The sequence below is a fragment of the Tachysurus fulvidraco genome, chromosome 3 (assembly GCF_022655615.1).
Source record: "Tachysurus fulvidraco isolate hzauxx_2018 chromosome 3, HZAU_PFXX_2.0, whole genome shotgun sequence".
Classification (NCBI taxonomy): Eukaryota; Metazoa; Chordata; class Actinopteri; order Siluriformes; family Bagridae; genus Tachysurus; species Tachysurus fulvidraco.
In genome coordinates, this window is record NC_062520.1 from 14395346 (window position 1) to 14418595 (window position 23250).

Genomic DNA, 23250 nt, shown 5'->3' on the forward strand with positions numbered 1-23250 from the left:
CACAGGACAGTTTTTATGATTACAACAGTAGGTCTTAGGTACAAATTATTAGTGAGAACTGGGTATAAACTTAAGAATACATGAAATATTATTTTGTTGTACAGTATATACAGACAATGTGTATACTGACAATTTACCTGGAAATAAAAGTTGTAAAGTTTAACTTCACTTTGAAATCTCATATTCATGCTTCCAGTTTAGTGCACGCAGTTGTAATGAAATTAAGGCAAACTGTTTTGTGTTAACCCTTGTTTTTTATTCTAAACAGTAGCCATACAGTATCCCAAAGGAAGACAGGTAGACACACGTCGTTTCCCTTGTTACTTAAATAATTTATTTACCACTAGAGCATCACAACAATAATGTGTTACAATACATCATAGTGGGTCAACAAGATCAACATCATCATAAACAACAATAACAATATACAGGTCTAACGCAGAGGTCACTGATATGGTCCTCGAAAACCCTTGGCCGTGCCACACTCTATTCTAGATCACATCAGAACCAGGAAGTCAGAGTCACACAGTTCTCTCTTACATGGCTTAACATGATCAGAAATGGAAAAAGAACAACAAATGTGGTTTGGCGAGAGGTGATGGAGGACGGAATAAAGAAACCCCTGTTCTAATGTGACAATGGTTGTGCTTCTTTCCACTTCCTGTGTCCACTAGCACTATGAGGAGCCTGGGGTTATGGGTGTTGTATACTGTCACCTACATATTATATAATGTTGAAAAGATCATTCTACACTCATCTGAGCTGTTTCCTTTTTGCCTGGCCAAATTTCTTTACTGAAGTTATTCATGTCATTAACACTTGCAATATGTTATGGATGAGGTTTGGGGCATGAACTACAAGTAAAAATCCAACAAACAAGTTACAAATAAAAAAAGGTAATAAAATACAGTCAGTGCAATTCTTTGTATCAAAGGATCTTGGTTCCTTGGAACGGGAAAAATAAACAAAGGAGGGGCTTTGCTCTCAGATCTGAGTGCAACACAAAGTTTCTCAATGGCACATATCCATCCATGGCTACTCAAGTACGCTTGTGAGGCTGGCCTGGCCCCAGTTATGCCACATGTTGTAACTTGATAAGCTGGAAGTGCCAGGCTTTTACTGACTCTCATTACCATAGCCAGCCACAGATACATTGTCAGACATCTGCTCTACATGCCTCTAATCACTTGGCAAATATCCCTCTGCTGTTGTCCTGTCCTTCCTATGACTTTACTGACACAATCTCCTTTCCAAGCCTTCCACATGACATACATTGTCACCTACCATAAACCTATTCTCAACTCATTACTTTGTAGGATGTTGACATGACTGTACCTGATGAGCAAGATTGGTTTTATAGGACCTCTTAAGTTCCTTTATTATAAGTTCCTAAAGTAAACACTTTTATGTTCTTTTATGCCTTGTAAAAAAACTGCCTTTTAGGATAAACGTGTGGGAGTGCATGTGCGTGAATGTTTTTTTTTTTTTTGTAATCATGACAGATGTTCTGTAGTATATAATGTGTTATGTAGTGTGTAATCATGATCACTCGCATTACAAATGATAACAAGAAAAACAATCTTTTTGTTTTAACTGCATGATTCACAGCGTCACAGACCCTACACTTTCCAAGTTCAAAAATCCTCCTTTTATAGCAGATTCCTTAACTCTGGGCATATCATGAGGCAGACTTCACACCTGCTGCGTTTCGAACTCTTCCAGTCATTCACATGCTTGTTTTTTTGGAAGTATCTTGTTCAACTCTTGTTCATCTGCAACGGAATTTAGCAAAACTATTTTCAGTCCCTTGGTGTCTTTCCATATCACAAAATCTCTTCACCTTTCCCTTTCCCGTTCCTCTTGTCATGTCTTAGCCAGGAAAGTCACTAACAGGCCCCACTGACATTAAATAAGTAAAGTCTTCAACTATTTCCAAGAATCAAAACCAGCTTTAAAAATAACAAAAAACAAATGTTACTAAGGTTTTGAGGGGTGTGTAGGTAAAGAAAGGAAAGAAAGTGACAGGGTTTGCTCTAACTGTTTGCTGAAATGAGGGATTCTCTTTTCTACTACTTCACATGTAGACACTTAATCATGTACTTCCAGTGTTTACCATACTCACGTCCTGGTGTGATGAGTGTGTGAGATGAGATGTACTAAAAGGGCCATTTTCCCCCCAGCACACATACACACACAAACATGTATGCGCACACTTAAGTGCAAACTCTGCATGTGCGCCTTTGTGTGCTCAATTTGAACAAATACATATGCTGGTTGAAGGAAATGTACATTTTTGTTCCCGGCCTGCACAGCAATTTCTATACCTGTGTGAATGAGACAGTTCGTGACTGAATTAAAATTATAGTGTATGTGCTGTGTGTGTGTGTGTGTGTGTGTGTGTGTGTGTGTGTGTGTGTATGTATGCAGCTTTAGCCAGTTCCTAGCTGCATTTACAGGACTTTACAATCATATTGGAAAGCTGCTCAATTTTGGGGGTCTTTCCAATGAAGTAAAGGATGGTAAGAGGTTCCAGGTCTTGGGACACACAGCATGGAGAGGCTGATGCTTCTGGATTAATGGTGTTATATAGACCAAGGACCTGAGGGAGAACACAACAAATGTTATTATCAATTAATATTACAGTATTTCAGTAGTGTTGACACAGTTAGTGACACAGTTATCAACACAGGAAAATTTCTTCTTTTGTATAATAATTTAAAATTTTTGTATGCACAATAAAATCATGATGCATTAAATCTCAGGCCATAGGCCTGTGTGGAAACCCCATCTGCTCGGAATCCTTTGGCTGCTCACAGCATGAACAGTAAAGTAGTGTCTTTAAATGAGTTACTGAAAATTAGTGCAAGATCAATCAATATACAATCAACCAACAAATTAACTTCAATTTGTTGGTTCAATCTACACCTGACTTTTTCCACCTACATTGTATCCCCAATCCTTTGAGGTCAACAATGTTATAATTCTGATATGCAGCATTGTTAAGGTGAGTTGAATGCTTGATAAATTTCAGTTGTTTGCTTATTTAAATACTGGCATACCTAATAATAAATATAATAAATATAAATAATATAACTTTCAATTAAATTAATTTTTAATTCAGTTTTAAATCCCTGCTTAGACTGCTGCCCCCGTGACCCGGCCCCGGATAAGCGGTAGAAGAAGAAGAAGATTCAGTTTTATTTGAAAAGCCCTTTTAACAATGGACATCGTCTTTTTGTGTTTGTATTGCATTTTTTATCTAATATTTTCATTTACAGTTTTTTTTTTTTTTTAGACAGCGAATTAGTCAAACAAGCTTGTTTTGAGACATGTTTGAAGTGTTTTGTTGGATTGCGCGAGTTTTGGAGATGAAATCAACTGGTTGGCCAAGACTCATATTGGTAATGCAAACATTATGAAAAGTTTAGAAAAATTGCTTCAGTATTGGCTGAAGCTTGTTAGCAATTGGAAAACTAAACAAAATAAAACAAAACAAAACAAAAAAACACATGTGATGCAAATCAGCAGGGATTGAAACCCTTACAATAAACATATTTAATTTTCTGTTCACACTGTAATTGCAAAATGAGTTCAGTCCATATTTCTAGTGTCTGACACGAAAGTCTTAATTGTGCACGTGAGCTCTATCCAAATTGCATGACACACAAAATTACTCATTAAAGAGAGGAAAGATTCATCTTTACCATGTCCACTCTCTTAAACTTTTATAGGATTGAAGAGTAATCACAAATGTACTGCACTGGATTAAAAACCAATTAATTTTACCCCTTTAAAAAGGAATCCTGAGCTTAGACATTCCACTTGTAAATATAGAACGGTAAGTACATAGTACATATTATATATATAATATTTATAATGTTTGGCATACACCTTTATCCAGGGCAACTTACATGTATCTTATTTGAGCAGCTGAGCAGTTGAGGGTTCAGATCCTGACTTAAGGCTCCTGCAGTGGCAGCTTGGTGGTTCTGGGATTTGAACTCATGACCTTCCGATCACTTGTGCAAAGTCATTCAAAGACTACAGAGCTACTATTTTTCTTATTTTTTGATAAATATGACAATGACAAAATCCAACACACGATTTATGCACATATTTGTGCATAATTACCCACCAATAACAATTAATGGCCAAGATTCTAAGAATATGGTGTACCATGGAAATATCGAATATCTGATCTGTTTCTGATGCGTGAATGGCCACATACTTAGGTTATCTACAATGCTACAATTATGATTTACATCAACATGAGCTAGATATTCCTTAATTAATTAATTAATTAAGTCTGCATGGATTCTATAATAGTATCAGACTTCTCAGAAATATGATCCAAGGCTACAAACAGGATAACAAAGCTAATTTCAAGGTTACACTATAGACCAAAAATTTGAAAGCAATAAAAATAAGTTTATATGTAAAGATAAAACTGAGCATTTTACTTCCTTTAGCTTTAACGACAAACTGCTGCCTTTATTTAGATATGGTAGGTATGCTGTGCATCTACTTTAAGTCATTTTTTCTCTGAGTGCTCAAATAACTCTCAAAGGAGAAGCCATATTAAGTGTTTCTCAAGGCCAGAGCATTTTGCATAATACACCTTGACGAGAAAACATTGTGTTGTGGTTCTGGTTGGCAAATGAAATCAATTGTAATATATTTTTTAAAACTTTCCACTCCTAAGCTTCTGGCCTGTATTGAGTACATTTTATTGCATTAAATATTCTTACCTTAGTGTGTTGGGTGTCTGCACTCCAGAGATAAGGACATGCTCCAGCACAGAAGTTGGCATTGTAACCTTTTGGCTCATGGATCCATCTCCATCCCAGGTCCTTCTTGAAATCAATGTATAGTGAGCGCAGGCAGCAGTTGTCCTGAACATTCCTGTCAATTGAAAGCAAGTATGTGGATATTTGATGACCCAGATGCATAATGGCACATGGTAAAGCACTGTGGTTTACAAAACACTCTTTTCTAGAACTAAATGGAGACTATATGTCTTCTGACCTGGAGCAGAAAGCAGCATCCAGGGCTCGTTTTTGTCTGTGGCTCTTGTGCTGGGACTCCAGGCGGTAGGATGGGAGCAACATGAGCAGCAAGTGTGGAGACTGGCCACTGTGACGGCGGAAACTATCATCAATCCCTGTCAAGCAGCATCCCCAAAACTGATTAGCAAAGCCAGGAAGTGAGAACATTTTTAATTCAGTGAATATGGAAATTACTGCAAACATTTTAATCAGCTAGGTGGATTTAGAAGATTAGGTGTCCTGCTGTGAGATAGAAACAAATATGTAGAGCATCTGCAGATGTATTCTTTCAAACTTGGACAACTTTGTTCAGACTGATTAAAAAGAAAACTTAAAGGAAAAAAATCCCTTGTTGAACTGCAGAAAGATGACACACTTTCTCAATTTCCTCTCTTCTCACACATGCACACATTCCCACACTGCAACCCACCTGCAAAGCGGGCCTCCAGCTCCTCACTCTTGTTTGGAACGATGTAATTATTTGATGGCACAAATGTGCAGCAAGGACAGTGCAGACTGATCTTGAATCCATTGTTTCTGTCTGAGGGAGGGAATGCGGAAGAAGTCAAATCGGATAACCTAGTGGAAGCTGATGAGCTTACCCTGGAGCTGACACAGAATTTGGGTGACTAAGATAACTCACTCCTTCTCTCCGTCATGTGAAGACACAGCTAAAGCCACCAGTCCCTCTACAGTATGCAAACAGAGCCAACTTCTGCATTCATCACAATCCTGCCAACAATGCTGACTAACACCCAGTGCACTTAGTGCTCTCTCACTCATCTCTTTCATTTAATTTTCAGAATTTTTTTTTTCTTTACTTATGCTGAATGTTTGGTTAATGTTGTGCAGAAATACTTCTGCAACATTTCCAACACATTGTTCATCCAATATATTACTCTCTAACTGTATACTACAGCAAATTTGGCTTCTCCTCTTTTATCCTGATAATACTATTTATTGTTTTTACTACTAAATAATTATGATTAAAACACACATCATATGCATTGTTCTACCCCTTTGTTTTATACAGTATATAATGCCTTATTTTAATTATTTATTTACACACTTTAAATATATGTATGATTTTGCAGGCCAATTTTAGCCATATATTTTACTATCTAGAAAACATGGCAATAATCTATATAGTGTAAAATTGACAATACTTTATCAGTGTATTATGAAAAATACTTTAACGTGCATACAATATAAAAATGTTTTCATTTCATATTTTGCTGTCTTAAAAGACGTGATTGATGTGGTTGCTATTCTGTTCTCAACCACAACCACAGCTCTCCCTCACAACCGCAACTGATTAAATATGACGACTAAAGAGTAAGCGTAGCTAGCCAGCTTATTGAAGGGCAATAAATTGTCGTATTTGTTTTTGGGTAAAGGATATGCAAGTAGACACTCACACATACAAAAGTTGCTCACTTTTTCCCTTTACCTCTGTGAAGTAGCCATTCGCTGACCGCTTCGGTTACGTCAAAGGATAGCCACTCGCCCTCTGTACGAGTGCGCACCACTTTGCTGTCAATATAGCGCTGTGTGGGTGATGCGAGGTCTTTATGGCCCAGGATCTAGAAAAAAGAAACAGAAAAAATGTTTAGCGCTCACAACTAACAGTTCCCAAACCCCTTACAACCTTTCCCAAATTTTTCTTTCCTTTCTCGTTCCTGCAGTGTCCCAGTGAGTGCAAAATACAGATTGGCCCTCTGCCTGCTGGTTAAAGCCAAAGTTATAAACAGTTCAGCTGCACGGGTCTGGACAAGGCCCCCTGCCCCCATCTACATCCCACCACCTTCTCCACCTACTCCTTCTTTACTCCGCCCCTTCCCGTTGGAGACTCCCTGATCGATTAGCCAGGTCTGGGAAAAAGGCTCGGAGGAGCTGTGCTGGCGGAAACAGATGCTGGCCGGACCAAGCTGTTATTGCTCTGTCCTTCATGGCTGTGTGTTTACGTTGGATCATGCACTCCTTAATGTGTAAAACACTGCTGGGTCTGCAACATTGAGAAACTCGGCCTGCCTCGCCTCCGTGGCAAATGTTAGACATGAGGCTCATGCTGGGTCTAAGAGGTTAGAGTGTACACTAGAGACCCACAGCTACACTACAGGCATCTGTAGGAGGAACTAGGGCCTTGTCTAGCTGTAAAGCTGTAGTTTAGTTTCACCACAGGAGATAGTGATACAGTAAAAATCACTGTCAAGATGCTGTGAAAACCATAGAAAGTGAAGGAAGAAATAAAAAATGTACCCTGTCATGATGTAATGAAATTCCTATTTATAGACAATAAGTTGGAAGGTTTATCTGGTTTATTCTGAAATAAACCATAAACTTTTATTTTGTTTTTTTTTCAGCCCTCCAGAGTAAGACAGGCTAAATCATGTCCTATAAAATCTGTCCTGTATGTAGCCTGTGGGTTATGTTGTATCACGAAAGGATTTTAAGGCTGAAAAATGTTCTCCCACTGCACCTTCTATACCACATACATCATCATAATCTGTGTGTTAGGGAGAGTGAATCCCAGCTTAGCTAGTGTTTACTGCACCTGTCATAGCTGCCGTTAGGCATAAACACCATAGTGTGGAGGGGGAGCCAAGTGGAAGCCAGAGACAGAAAATTGGTATTTTCAATCACCCTCCAGAATTCAAAGGAAAAACAGTAAACAATCACTGCTATCTATGTGAAGAAAAGCTGTTTACTGGATTATGTGTGGGTCATTTATTTAGTGTGGATTTTGATAGTTGTAAACACTACCATTAATGACTAATTTGTGACGGGCTACAATTCCACCATAAAATAGGACAATAAACAGATAAAGTTTCAAGGGCTCTGCCTCAATAAAACATTACAACTTTGCTAACAAACAGATCATTAGCAGAGTCTTAATCACTGAGCTACCACTACCACTAAAATGATTATATATGATTGTACAGAATGGATGAAACCAAACACCGTATGAATGCATTATTTTCTAAGCAGGATCAAAGGGCATCTAGTTGAGTTTAGAGGTGTGCACTGAGCTGGGGAACCAATAATGTGGTGAGCTGGAATTTTTACTTTATGCCAGACAAACAAACCCCGGGTTGACATACATTCAGATATATTTACAGCATATTTTCATTTATCCTTAGTAATTGCCTGGTCAGGATCATGATTGCTAAATTAGACTATTCCTAAATTTATATTTTGATAAATAGAACCACTTAATATCTTTATGAACTGATGTGGATAGCATGTAGAATTGGTTAGTCAAGGTGACCTGGCTTGTGTTATATTATTTTATATATTTCTGGGGTTTTGCTGATTGCATTATATTGCAAATTGATTCAGTTCAATTGAAGGTGCTGAAATGGTAAACATTAGAATTTTGTATTGACAAACAGAGTAATGTACGGACACATAATGTCTTCAAGATAATACTGCAAGTCTTCCATATTGAACACTCATAATGACCTGTGTTATGTATATGGGTCACCTGATAAAGCTCAATGCGCTGCTCAGACACACGGGCCTTTGGGTTCTGCAGCCTGAAAATCCTCAGCTCGGCCTTCACCAGGTTCGAGGCGTTCTTCTCCATGGGGATGACGTCAAACCTGAGCCGTCTGAAGTAGGGATTGTAGTGGGTCGGAGAGATAAAATCTGTAAAATAGAGCGGATTCTCTTACTGACAATCAAAGACTGTCATATGTGTACAGGACAAAGATCTTTAACACCAGCTGCACTGTTTTTGTATGTTCTTGGCAAAGCTTTTTCAATAGCGATTAGAGGCTGCTGCCAAATGAACGGACCTGATAGCAGAGCCATATGTTGGACGATTCAGACTGTTCTAGAAGACTTCTGGATTGCACCTGTAGTACACACCTCATCAGTTATTTAACCAAGGGTTACTTGGAGGACATTGGAATTGATGCTTAAATGCCTGACTCAAACAATGTACCTGACTAACATTTAGGTTTATATCAGGAAGTAACAACCCTTGATATTAAACATTTTGATGTACTGATATAAGTCTTGATACAGTATTACACATTTTGACAGATATATTGGTGATAGGAAAGGCAAATGTGTTTTTTTTTTCTTCTTTTAATACAAAGGCTAATGAATTTGTCATGATCCACTCTAGCATAAAGAATTCTTAAAAATGGATGTTTTAGTAAATAGATCAGAGACAGCTGGGGATGTGGTGCCTGTATGAGCCCAGCAGTACAACAACACTTGCATAATACTCTAAACCATGTGTGACAGCTGTGTGTTTTGACCGGGTCTTGTACACCATGTAGCAACAGCACAGTGAACTGTCAAACACTGTAATATGAACATCTTTTTGCAAATGAGTAAAAGCGTTCAAATGCCAAACAAACTACAGTTCTTAACTCACAAGCCCAGCTTACCATGATAGCCATCTATAGGCACAGTTTTTACATACCTCTATCCCTACAATAATTGACCCATAACCAGGTATATTCGATGTATACTTGGCATGTCCAGACAGACAGAAATCACCTATGTAGTTGTGGAGGCTGTAGTTTAGCCTGCTCAGTGGTGTGGGACACAGCCTGAAGTCCTAAATTAATGGTTGTTAGGGTGTGCAGAAGCCGAGGATTAAGGAACTGCGGTGGTTTGTTTAAAGAGCCTACACAAGCAGGATGTCCAACCAGCGAGTAAAAAAATGCTTAGCAGCTGCTTCTAGAGTCAGCATGACAGTGAGTTCAATCATGATTTTCAGGGAAAAACCCATTTACTAACTTCTACTTCATGGGAATGAAGTGTGTGTGTGTGTGTGTGTGTGTGTGTGTGTGTGTGTGTGTGTGTGTGTGTGTGTGTGTGTGTGTGTGTGTATGGGGTCGAAGTAGACTGTAGCTGCTTTGTCCGTGGATTTTCAACATCAGATAATAGGTGCCTGTGTGTGATGATGGAACTACATGTAAAACTATGAGTTTCGGCCTACTTTGTATAGAAGTGTGGCAAAAATATATATAGTGGAGACAATATAATGATGTACAATTGACATTTAACATTACAAAACTGTTTCCAAAACTCATGCTCTCTCTCTCTCTCTCTCTCTCTCTCTCTCTCTCTCTCTCTCTCCCTCTCTCTCTCTCAGATGATCCTTCTGACAGGCTGCCAATACTAACTTTTCAGTGTATGACCAGGAGGACATATGGGCCAAGACTAACTAAGCGCTTGCTAGCTTCTTTCCCATTCATCAACAGGAAAAGAAAAAAAAAATCACACTTCAAACCTCCAGTAGGCCATCTTAAGGAGCAGAGTTTATATAAACTTCTCCCAAGCATCCGCACTCTATGAATGACTCTGCTGTGTTCAGCTTTGCGCTGGAGACTTTGAGCTGAGAACTACTGACGCTGCTGCGATGAACACAAACTATTGTGTCTTTACACATAAAATTACATCACGTGCAGGCATACTAAGAAATATTGAGACCTCTAATCCCAATATGCCATGTTTTTCCTGTCACACTCTGATTCGCTTGGGAATTTGGGCTGACTCAGTAAGCAAACCACCAAGTTACTGAGGTTGAGAAGCAAAGAGGAGAGTAACTACGTTACCACTGATTTATATGAATTTGACATGAATGTGATCCACCACAACTGGCGCCACTGTGGTCTGAATGCTCCCTTGCCCTGCTTCAGAAAAGGATTTCAGATATATTTCAGGAGGAAGTTCTCATCAACTAACACTTGCTAAGGTTGTAGGAAGTTATTCTTTTATTCCTTTCAGCTTTATACACTTAGTTCGGACTCTTCGATACTCAACCTACAACGAACTGGTAAGGCCACAGGTTTTCATTCTAACCAAGCAGGACCTGATTCCACTTACTTAATTAGTTCAGATTGCTCTCCAATCAATTATAAAGAGTACTTCCTGTATACTTTATAGTTGATTCTTATATGTGGCTAGAATGAAAACCAGCAGTCACAGCAGACAAGTTTGAAGAAACCTGTGACTAAGTTTTTACTAAGTGACTAAGTGTTTTCTTTGGTCCAATGGGTGATATTACTGGGAGACTTGTAGGGAATAGATTCACTAGATTACTGGTAAGATATGAAAGCCTAACAGTAAGCATGAACCGTGAATTTTACAGAATCATTCATTTTACGATATCTTACTTACTTTAGAAGCCAAAAATTCAATTCAGATATATTATATATGAGAATTAGCACAGCTTGGATGCATCTCATAGCTCCTAGGTCCCCAGCTTAGTGTTTTCTCTGTGTCTGTATGGATTCCTCCACCCACCTCCCAGAAACATGAATATGTGTGCAAAGGACTGCGCACAGTTTCTGCCATAGGCTCCAGATTCACAGTGCCTCTGGCCAGAATAAAGTTACTTCAGTTACTGAAGATGAATGAATATATATATATATAGTTAGAAATGGCCTATATATATATATATATATATATATATATATATATATATATAGGCCATTTCTAACTTTACATTACTTCTAACTCTACATTAAACATCATGCAAATTTCTTTCACATGCTATAACACTGAATCTCAGCTTTTGCACATTCCTTGTTTTCATTCTCTCCTTCATAAGCCTCTCCATCTCAGGCCATTACAAACATTTGGTTAATAGATCCTGAATGGCTTCCTGAGTGAAAAGTAACAGGAGGAAACGTGAACTCTTAAAACCATCAAGCAAGAACTTCCTTCCTGAAGGAGAACACTCGTGCAGATGCCTTTCCCTCCTCTTCCTGCCTGGCCTGAAGGCCTGTGCTACAGCAGTAGATGATCCTCTCTTGGTCTGTTGATAATCAGCCACCACTGCTCGGCCTGCGCTCAATAGGCTCTAAGCCAACACATCTCTGCACCACCCAACACACATAAGCCTCACCTCATTCACCCTCACAGAAACGCACATCCACACATGCAAACAGAGGATGTAATGTTTGCTTCCCTGCACATAATATGCATACAAAAGAAGCTCTGAGATCTGTTTACCCTAACCAGGATTTGCATCTTGGGGTATTACATTTGTTCCAGCACACTGGAGCCAAGTTCCAAATCTGCGCCAGTGTGTCTTCTCACTGATCAGGAGATCTGTGCCAGGAATTCGTTCCCAATGTCCTTTACTCGTTTGCTGACCCCAGATTTGTTTCCTGTGCAATGGATTCTCTCCAGTATACAGTGTGCATATATAACTGTTGTTGCTGAGCAGGCAGTCAAACTCACTTTATACAAGGCACAGTGGAAAAATACAGTTTTATGGTAGTTTAAAGGAGAGATGAGATAAAGATAAAGTTACCCGCATACAGAGCCTAACATATACATACACAGGCTGTACAAATGCACAAAATCTGTCCCTAAACATAACCATACCAACAAAAGCTCTTGAAGTTTTAAAGTAAAAAAGATATAGGTTTTATTTTAAAAAGCAAATTCTTGAGGAAGGACCCATAAAAAGGAAATTAAGTTTTATTTCAATTGTATTAAATTATTCAAAGTAAAATAATCTTTAAATTCTGAGTAGAATAACAAAGTTTGTTCATATTGAAAAGCATTATTCAGTTTTTTTTTTACAGCTTGAAATTGAGATCTCTGAACAAATATAATTATGGCAGGGCTAAAAAGTTTCAGGGTGAGTAGAGGGGAAAGTATCTGACCTACTTTTGAGCATTTCACACTTCTGTAAGATATGCTGTCGGATTCCCCCTGCTTCCTCTGCAGAAAGACACACTGTTCTCTCCTTCTCACACTTGATGGTGAGAAAAAGACAGGATGAAATTACCGATCAAATAAAGAGAGAAGAGACAAAGACGTAGAGTAGAGCAATGCTCTGAGGTCAGACTATCATTCCTTTTGATATGTGGCAAGACTGCCGTGTCTAAGAACACTACTGGTTGACTCAAGGCCTGGAGAAGTGGAACCCAATTTGGTCTTACCAAAGAGAGCAGGAAAACAGTAGAGGAGTGGGAGTAGGAGAAGAGAGAATGAGAAGCAATGGTTAGAGCAAGGAAGGAACTAGTGAAAGGTGGAGATACAGAGACAGATTGAAAGAGAATTTGAGACAGAAGAGCGCTCCTGCCTGTGCCATTTCATGCGGATGCCTCCGCCCAGTCACTCACCTGCCAATAGCAAATTGAAAACAACTCTGCACATAATCCCTGGGAACTAAAAATATCCAAAGCATTGAAGACCCATGCATAAACTCCTGTCAGTCTGTTCACGGTTCCTTCCCAGCAACAGCCCAATCAACACACACACACACACACACACACACACACACACACACACACACACACACACACACACACACACACACACACACACACACACAATAACAATGGGGAGAGGAGGTAAGAGATAGTTGATTTGGAAAGGGCTGTTGTCCTGCTGGCAATCTGTACAGGCTTCCCTTCAACTGTTGTATGGCAACCAGAAAACAAGCAACTGCAATGAAGAGATTCTCAATGACTCTGCTAAAACCAGCCCAGATAGACAAAAGCTTGTTCCTTTATCAAATTTCAGAATTACTGCGTTGTTGCCATGGTGTCACAGATCATTTGCGAAGAAACATTGCTGGAAAAACAGTTCTTACAGTGTCGCATCCTGCACACTCTACTGCCATTTGCAGAACTGTGAAATCACAATACAGATAAACAATAATGGGAATGACAGTTGGCAGATTCTCTCGCACACATCGCCTCCTCAACGTTTGACTTAATTAATCTTCTGCAATACTCCACACGCCTTTCCAGTGCATCCCTCACTCCTACAGCCCCATGAGAGATAAATAGGCTCCAGATCTCTTTCCCACACTAGGATTTACTTGTGTTAGAATATCATATTACGCAGGACCTGTGCTCTTGCTGTAAACAGTATGAAAGTGTTGGAGGAAAAGTTGTTATTCTTTTACGCTCGTTCTCCCTCCCCCTTTCTTCCTTTCTTCCTTTCTTTCTTTCTTTCTTTCTTTCTTTCTTTCTTTCTCTCTCGCTCTATACTCTCTCCCAAAGTTACGCAATTGAGTTTGGCCGCTGGAAAAGCGGCATCGCATCCAGGTCTTGCGTAAGTTTACTGAGCCCCTCTTTTCACAACTCCACCATGCACAGTGTGCCCATAGACTAATTTCTTACCCTCATTGAGTGGAAGAAAGATTTCCTATTTAGAATCTGGATGCTCTAAATCTATAAATGTATCTAGTAAAAAAAAATATTGGGTTAATCTGATACTTAAAAATTGTACAGATTTGGCATGAAATTTAAATTCTGACGTCAGATCGAACACGCAAACACAAACACACCTACGCCCACACAATCAAAACAGAAAGCTACAGAAAAGAGGCTGAGAGATCAGCTTGGTGTCACGGATTTCAATGTGCAACGTATTACTCCTAGAAGAAGAGCAGCAGCTTACAAAGCACAGAACCACAGACTGAATGCCTTTGCTAGCTACACATCTCCTCGATTATGCTCTCCAGGCGTGTGTTAATAAAGTGTTATCACATGCATGTTCACTCCTTGCGGGTTGCTGGAGATCAAACTCTATTTGTTTCCACTGATATCACACAGATGGGTTGCACAGCAGCGAAGGCTTCCCCTTGCACACTCTTGTGCAGGGGTGTGGAGGTCTCTGCATGGCTCTGTGTGCTGGGTTGATTTTGGGAGAGCCCCTCCACACCACAGTGTTTATTTACAGTGCAGGAGGGAAGAGGGGCTCGAGTGTTCTCTTGCAGTCACTAAACATAATCTGTCATGCACACGCACTAGGCTTTTCGCTAAGCTGCAAAAACACTGACACACTTCAACTTCTCACTCTCTCCCTCAGCCTCTTTTGAGCTGCTTTTTCTTCTAATGCTAGCATGCATACATAGTTATCACTGAACACATAGAATACAAGTTTTGAACAGTACAATATGTATTCATAAATATTTTAAAATCTGGTCTGGTTATTGATAAAAGATACTATGACAACAGCCCAATGGGTAAATAAAAATGTCACCCTTTAAATACAGTTTATATACCTAAAGATTTGTCAAAACTCTTACAGTATGTCCATCTTGGCCCAGAGTGACAGGACACTTAAGTTTTCCAAGATGACTAATTCTTCCACTAAGTGCTAAGTGATAATTAAAGTTTAATGCACAGTTCAGACCAGGGAAATTTAGACAGATGAATGTTTCTCTCAAAGTTCATGGGTAGGGAGAAAAGTGTATTTTAGCTGTATGAACACTGCCATAAAAACAAACTGAGACTTTTATGGTGTCCAATAATGCCCTAACGGCTTATTTATACTTATGCTTGCTTATTTATACTGTGTTGTATCTTATTTGTATTATGATGCACAGATTTGGATTATGAATATGATCTGTAGTGCCTACATATCAGTGGGGATTGGTTGAGGCATTGATGTATGTTTTAATGTGTAGCCTGAAACATCAACATAGGAAGTCCTGGAGGATTTATTCCAGATGTTTAGAATAATATTGCTGTTTGGTGGCCAAATGTTTGGTGACAACTGACCATCACACCCATGAATCCTTTCAGATTTAGTCCACTTTTCTGTTATAACAATCTCTATTCTTCCAGGAAGTATATGCACATTTGGAGCATGGCTTTGGTGATTTCTCCTTTCAGCCACAATAGACATCAGCTGAGGAGGATTGGACTGCAGTTGGTTTCCAGTTTATCCCAAAGATGTTCAATGGGGTTGACATCAGAAAGTCAACTTTAGTACAGTATCAGTACAGTAACTTTGAAGCCAGAAGCACATACTGTTAGTTGGCTTACTCTGTCCATTCTTTTAGCAAAATTGAAATGCAAAATTCCAAAATAGTTTTTTATTGCTCCAATAGTGTTCATGTTCACGTTCTGTCTAAAAGTATGAAAGCAGTCACCTATGCGGCTGTCCACTTTGCGGTGCTCACAAATTCACAAATACGCAAATGTAGAATTATAATCCAGGTCTAAGATGACTGGATGTCTTTAAAGACAATGCACTAAAGATAGATTAGTTTGGTTACATGGCCTTACAAATGGTGATGTGGAGATGTGCTGTTTTAGATGGTCAGATATGTCACTTACGACACATAACTTTCATATATTCATACATACAATTGACTCCTATGTAAATCTATATGATCTACATGACACAAGTAAAATACATTCAAACACTCCATACAGTTCACTACAGTAACTGCTGTTACAGCTATTCTCTTTATGTTTGATACGACCAGTACAAGACACACTTCTTGTCTTTACTGAAATATGTTCATAGTTTGGTTGCTTAAATGATCTATAACAATTATGATGTGTGCTTGTGTTAAGCAGGTAATAAGGTTGTTCAACTAGAGGAATTAATCTTTATAGATCCTGACTGATCATTGTACTCTCCAACATATAGCTTTAATCATTATGTTTGTACTGAAACGCACAATTATTTGCATAGATTTAGACAACTAAAAACATGTAGAATGCAGGAAATGGTTATTACTATAATATGAAAATGGAGCATAATTCAAAACAACAGTGAATAAAATCTAATTAAATCGATTTGGTAGACCTGGGCCTACAATAGGAGCCTTAAGATTTCGTTTTACTATGCCAATAGCTGAACTTAAACCTCTATTAAAATGATTTTAACAACCACTCAAATTTAGGCTTTGAATAAATTGGATACCACTTAGCACAACCACAAAATATGTGAGTGCTTTGTGACTATTAACTGGTACAAGTACAATATTTTTGTAAATATTTGACATCCCACTTAGAGATCCTCCTGTTAGCTCGCAATGCGTTTAAGAGCCCACTTTTGTCTCTTTATTAAAACAAATTACACTCTTTACAAATGGTCCCATTTATCTACATTCCCAGTCTATAACAGATCACGTGTAATCTATGAAATCGAGTCCACTCTGCAACACCCATCAAACAACTTACCCATGCACAGGATAGTAAATTGCACATACTGACATCCCTATAAAAATGACTGCAACTGCAACATTTCTGAGCCCTAATTCCATGTATGCACACAGTGGAAAGCTTGTATTCATCTCCACTTAGCCACAAGTTTATGCATGCATGGATATTTAATAGCTCAGCATATGTGTAGGGAAAACAAAACTGACCAATTGTATGCTATATTAGATTTATTCGATGCTCCTTTGGGACACTAATGTTTCTATGTGAATACCTCACCTTTTAGACATGTTGTGTCCAAAATATGGGGAGAAATAAACCATGTATCAAATCCTGGAGCCTGTAAGAGACATCAAGTACATTTAGAACTGCTGATACAGCCACAGAGTGCTTACTAATAAGGCAAATATTCCGAATGCTGGGAAAAGAGTCCTGCTGAGTCTGCCTAATAAAATACTCAGCATAAAAATAGCTGCTTTTGGAAATATTTCGTTTCAAAAGTTAGAGATGTTTTTGAAAATTTCTAACACACCAACTGAATAGAAAGTATTTATGATATATAAATGTGTATGTCAGATTAGAAAGGATATATATGAAGTGGAGAGAGGGCCATGTGTGAGGCAGAGATGCCTGAGAGACTCTGGACAGCGTGTAAAGGGGGAGAGGGGTGTAGGAAAGGGAAAGCCTCTCTGGTGACTAGCACACTCCACACCCCAGCAACAGCGGGTCTCCGGCTGGAATTTTCCATGGAGCATGTGGCACAGAGCAGCATATATGCACGCTACCTCTACTGCACTCCAGGAGTGTTTCATGGGTTTTGCCTGCTGTGTCCCTCTCATAGCTCACCCCTTGCTAGCACTCTCTTTTTTGGTCTCCCTCCCTCCCCGATCTCTGCATTTTTGTGTGGCTTCCAGTACCGCTGTGCCCCGCAGTGCTGCCTGTGTGGACTTCCTGGTGCCCAACCAAATTAGGCTGATAACCCTGTGCATTTGGGCAAGCTTCAGTCAACTCACCCATATCAGCAGTCTCAGAAGTGGAGATTAATAACGGATGATTTCTAAAATAACCTGCCTCTCTTCTCTGTGTGTTGACACAGTATTATTTATACCCCATAAATGCCTTCCAGACTGAGGCTGGCACTAAGCCAGATCTATTCATATTTAGGGTATTTGTACGACAGAAGGGGCCAAGAATAATATTTAATGCAAACTATACCTTGGGGAATATAAAAATCTCGTAATTATATTTTAGCCTCTGTGCTACGTATAGGCTCACATTTGATCTGTGAGGAGAAAAAACATTTCAGAATTAATGGCACAATAAGTCCATTGAATATTATTATTTTTCTTATACAGCCATGACTTTGCAATCACCAACATGCACAGTAGGCCTGTGTAGGTGCATAGTGGTGTATTATTCTAGCAGAATAGGGGGGTCCTAATAAACATTTGTAGGCCTGTTTACTGAAACATTATTGTGGAAATGGCTTGTGTAAAAAGGTTTAAGTAATCCAGCACATGAAAGTGGCTTCATGCTGGGGATTATAAGGAACACACAGACTATACATGCATTCTCTCTTTCTCTTTTTACTTTGTTTTTCACTCAATACATGGAAGCATGTCCATGTGTTGGCATTTCATCTGTGTGTGTAGAAACCAGAAACGTTCTGCAGAAACTTGAGTGCTTTCAAGGCAGCTTAAAGAAGTCATCTATCTAGAAAAACATACAGCTGAGAAGTGCTCTGAATATGTCATACATTTCTGTAAGGAGTAAGAAGCAGTTTGGGATTGGACTTAATTTAATTTCATTGTTGCCAAAAGATTACTGCATGCATTTTTCAAATCAGATTGGATGCCACTGAAGGCCCCCAGTGTAACTGAGGCAATAGCTGGTTAAAATGCTATGTGTACTGCTTACTGAGTGTGAAGTTATTCCACCCATCATTTATAAAGTTGTATAAAAAATGTGTTTATACGTATATTCATAAATAAAAATAATTGGATTACTAAGTGACCATTTGGGTCTAATTGCTCAATAAACAATTGAAAAATACACAAACACACAATGAGTGGCTCTTGCTGTGGAATAGAAACACATTTTGTAACAGGTATGTCATGGTGTATCACTCACTCTCAGAGGGGTAGAAAGGCTGCATGTCGATTTTGTGCACCTCCTTGGCGTAATACTCCTCCTCGCTGCGCTGGCGCTCGCAGGTGGCGGCGCGCTCGTTGGCCTTCTCCTGAAGCAGGTCCCGGGTGCTGTTGTAGATGGCGATGATGTCCCGGGACACGTCTTCAGGCTCCGGGAACTCCTCTGGCGGCTTACTGAGTTTCAGCTTGCTTAGGATCTGACCGCGTATCGCCTCGATGCGCTTCTTCATGAACTGGTCCATGTCTAAGGTGCTGCACGTGGACAAGCCGAGCGCCACGGCCACTAGGTCCAGGCTCAGAAGAAGACTCACTACGAAGAGGTTCATTTTCGGGGGATGATGGATGTGTTCCTCCACAGTTTTCAAAAGAAGTAGTTTTCGAGCTATAATAAAGTTTGTGTTTGCTGAATTAAGCACACGTATTAAAGCAAATGAGACGATAAATGCATTTTGAAGCCTATCATCAGATCACCTTTAGAAAAAAAGTTTGACGAGAAAAGTTTAAGATATACTAAGGTCATTAGTTATAGGTCTTTGTGTCTGGATATCCATTTGGCCTGACAGCACCGAGAAGCTTTTAAATGGCTTGAAAAAAAAAATCCTAGAAACGGAGAACAGATCACATATATGATCACACCGCAAGCCCAAGAGTCAGAGTCACGGCCATCTGAAGTTTAATTCTGCGAGGATATGCGGGTCAGCGCACCTCCACCGCATCCAAGCTCCCCAAAACCCTGCTGTGAAAACCGTGAGCGCGCCTCACGCGGTGCGCTTTAAAACTCGGCACGATCCGCTCGTGCGCCGCCGCGCATCTCCACCGCCTGTCCAGTCGTATATGATCCGAGCGCGCGCGTTCTAATCTGTCGCTGAGAAAACTTAACAATGCAGCGAGCGCGAACACGTCCGGAGGGTGAGAGAGAGGCTGAGAGACAAGAACGGAACGAACAGAGCAAAGAAGTTATTTTCCCTTCGGCGCGACAGAAAGAGCGTTAGTGCGCTTCTCCATCCCCTCTTGTGGAAAACGCCAGTGCCGCGTGCCAGCGCGCACCATCTCCTGGCGGCTGCATGGACAGAAAGTGAGCTTTATAAAGGGGATGCACCTCACCACGTGCTTTCGTGCTCTTTCACACCAAGATTGTGGTGATCGCCTTCAGATCGAGAAAACTAGACTCCAACCTACGCGTTCACGGCCACTCATTATCCATATTTCAGCGCGTGTTGACAAGGTTCAAAAAGACAGAAAAAACCTACATCCACTAGGTCCTAATGCCGACTGGTTAAAGTTCACTAAATGCACTTTATTTATATTTCCTTACACTTCATTTGGCCATTCACAGTCTTTGCATATTTTTTTCCTCTCTAATGCAATTTATGACTATTCATTCATTTATGTATTTTTCTGGCAGGGACTTCTCTCCCAAATGACTTACGTCGTATCATTTCTCACTTGTAAAGGACTAAGAGACTTACTTGATTGCCCAACAGAGGTTCTCTGGCAAGATTTGAATTCACAACCTTCCAAATTATTGCTCAATCTTCACCAATGAAACAATCACATTTCCATTATTTATGGCACAGTTGATTTTCTAACCATTTTATAACACTGATTAAATTTATATGACAGCTTTAACAGCTGCCACCATAGAACACACCAGAAAGAATTAGAATACACCAGAAAGGGCTCTTGTTAATCTTTGACCAGATTAACATTGTTTGACTACTTCATTGGTGTGATCTCTCAGGGATTGAGTAGAGATCTGAAAATGTCCAGAGAGCCACTAATGGGTGCTTGAATGAGGCTTTAGGCGCTCTGATCGTATCCTGTCTCAATGCACTACATACAGTACATTCGGTGCTACAATAAATGCACATTTTGAAAAAGTCCTTATTTTTACAGGAACATTGTTTGCATTCCTCAGTACCGTGAGACAAGGACTAGTAATTCGTTTCAGAATGAAAGTAGAAATGTAAGCATCAGCCAAATGTAGAAATGTAAATGTGTTAGAGATATTTTGGGTATGAAAGGTAGTGTTGCTGAGACACTACATTTAAGAAGTTTAATGTAATCCTTTGCTCTTCCATGCTTTCATACACACACACACCACCTGTCTGATTTACACTTTCAGGGAATTCCTTTTTTTTTCTCATCTTTTGCCAGAATACCCCCTCCTAACCCAAATCCCAACAATTGGTCAGCTATGACAGGCTGTCAGAAGTGTTCTGCCAGACCAGCCACCTGTGTGAACCAGATGTGGTCACTAAATCAGTACTAACACTGACAGATGTGGAGCAGATAGAAGTCTTTAATTGTGTGCAAGTGTGCTGAGAGCTTTTCCATATTATAAATTGTGTCAGGAAAGGCACAAAGTGCACTCATTCAGCCACCTGCTATTTTTCAAACCTTATCTCCCCCACAGGTGAGTCTCCGGAATTCAGACACACTCTTATTCAGCCCAGTATAGCAAGCAGGAGAAAGAACACATAGAATGTCGAGGGGACACATTCTGAGGCCAAGTGTCAATAAGGCCTGGAGAAGGCTGGCATTCCTGAGTGAAAGGGTGCAGTGTTGCTTTGACGGATGGACACTTTACGTGGCGAGACAGGTTGACCAAAACGCAAAGCCATGCCTTCTGTGGGCGATAAGACACACAGCAAATATTTCCATTGAATGTGTGAACAGAGCTGGGAGGAAGATGAGAAAATGTGAAAAGAAGCAGTCAGCAAAATCCTTCATTCCACCATGACTGCTCCCTAAAAGGGCACACACACTGAGCAAGCCAGATTTCCTGGCAACCCTCCTACCGAGACATCCAGACAGACGTATACTGAGGCTCAGTAGGTGCACGTACCCACATTAATACTAGTGTGTGCAGTCTTAAGTGTGCTTATCATACTGCAAGATGCTAGAGTAAACTTAAACATCAGGGTCTTTAAGAGCTTCCTGGTGTGAAGTATGTTTACATTAACTGAAATGGGGTTTTCCCTCCAGGTCATAAAGTCATACTTGACCATCCTGTCACACATACGCTTAAGCATACTTCTACAGTTTGGCCCGAGCACCACCATGTGGCCATTCTAAAACAGAGGTTAATACTATTGTTTGAGGTTTGTAAAATCATAATAGTAATATAATTCTGAAAGTACCTAAACTAACTATAAAAATGACTCATGAATAAAGTTATCCATTATAAATGATCAGTTTTAAAAAGAGAACAAATAGTTTGAGGTTTCTCTACGAGTTATATCAATTTACATGAAAAAAAAACCCATTGATGTAGAACATTTTACAAATACATCTTTAGAAAGAGATTTGACTTTTTATAGTTGTAGAATAAAATAAAGGAAGCTCACTCTGCTTCAGAAATGAGTCAGTAAAGTCTCACCCAAACTGGGAAAAAAAAAACCTTTGAAAATGTCTGCCAGTCTTCAGCTTCTGGTCAGGTTCTGTGAGCCAGTGTTCATATTAGTATCAGTCTTGTTCTTTGCTGAAAGGTGGATGTGGACTTCTGCTGTTGTAGCTCATGCAGCTGAAGGTTTGAAGTGTTGTGCTTACTGAGATGCTTTTCTCCCCACCACATTTGTAAATAGTGCTTATCTGAAATTAGGTAATTCCACCTTAAACCAGTCTGGTCATTTTCCTCTGATCTCCGTCAACAAGATGGTGTGATGTTTTTCGCGCAATCGTTTATGAACTCTAGAGACTGATTTGTCTGAACATCCTAGATCAGCAGTTTCTGAAATACTCAAATCAGCTCACCTGGTACAGTAACAACACAGTCACAAAGATCACAAATTTTCCCACTTCTGATGTGAACATTAACTGAAGCTCTTAACAAGGGTATGTACATACTGCGATGTATGATTTTATGCATCGTGCTTCTGCCACATGATTGGCTGATTAGATAACTTAGGGGACTTCACTTAAAGATTAAGTGAAGTCAGTAGTGTGTAAGACTACATTTTTTTCAGAACATTTAGGCACTTTCAGTATTCAGTAAAATATCTGATGAAATTCTGATTACAAATTTCTGTAACAGAGAAAAAAAAAATGGCATGGATCTCAACATCTAACCAATCGGCCCAGGGGCACTCTCCTGTTAGTTACTTAACAGATCAGAAACCTTAAGGTATCATGCATGTCTTTTTGGGCTTAGGAGGAAACATT

The 23250-nt window shown here is 39.6% G+C and overlaps 1 protein-coding gene across 1 annotated transcript; it reads right to left on the reverse strand.

The window, feature by feature from the left end:
* Window positions 1–311: 311 nt before the first annotated feature.
* Window positions 312–20346, reverse strand: tgfb2 (transforming growth factor, beta 2). The gene is made up of 7 exons (XM_027149437.2): window positions 19067–20346; window positions 8530–8693; window positions 6496–6628; window positions 5476–5586; window positions 5026–5161; window positions 4749–4902; window positions 312–2599 (listed from the first exon to the last, which is right to left on the reverse strand). The coding sequence occupies exons 1-7, from the start codon at window positions 19410–19412 to the stop codon at window positions 2441–2443; spliced, it is 1203 nt and encodes a 400-aa protein (XP_027005238.1). The 5' UTR covers window positions 19413–20346; the 3' UTR covers window positions 312–2440.
* Between the last annotated feature and the right edge of the window lie 2904 nt (window positions 20347–23250).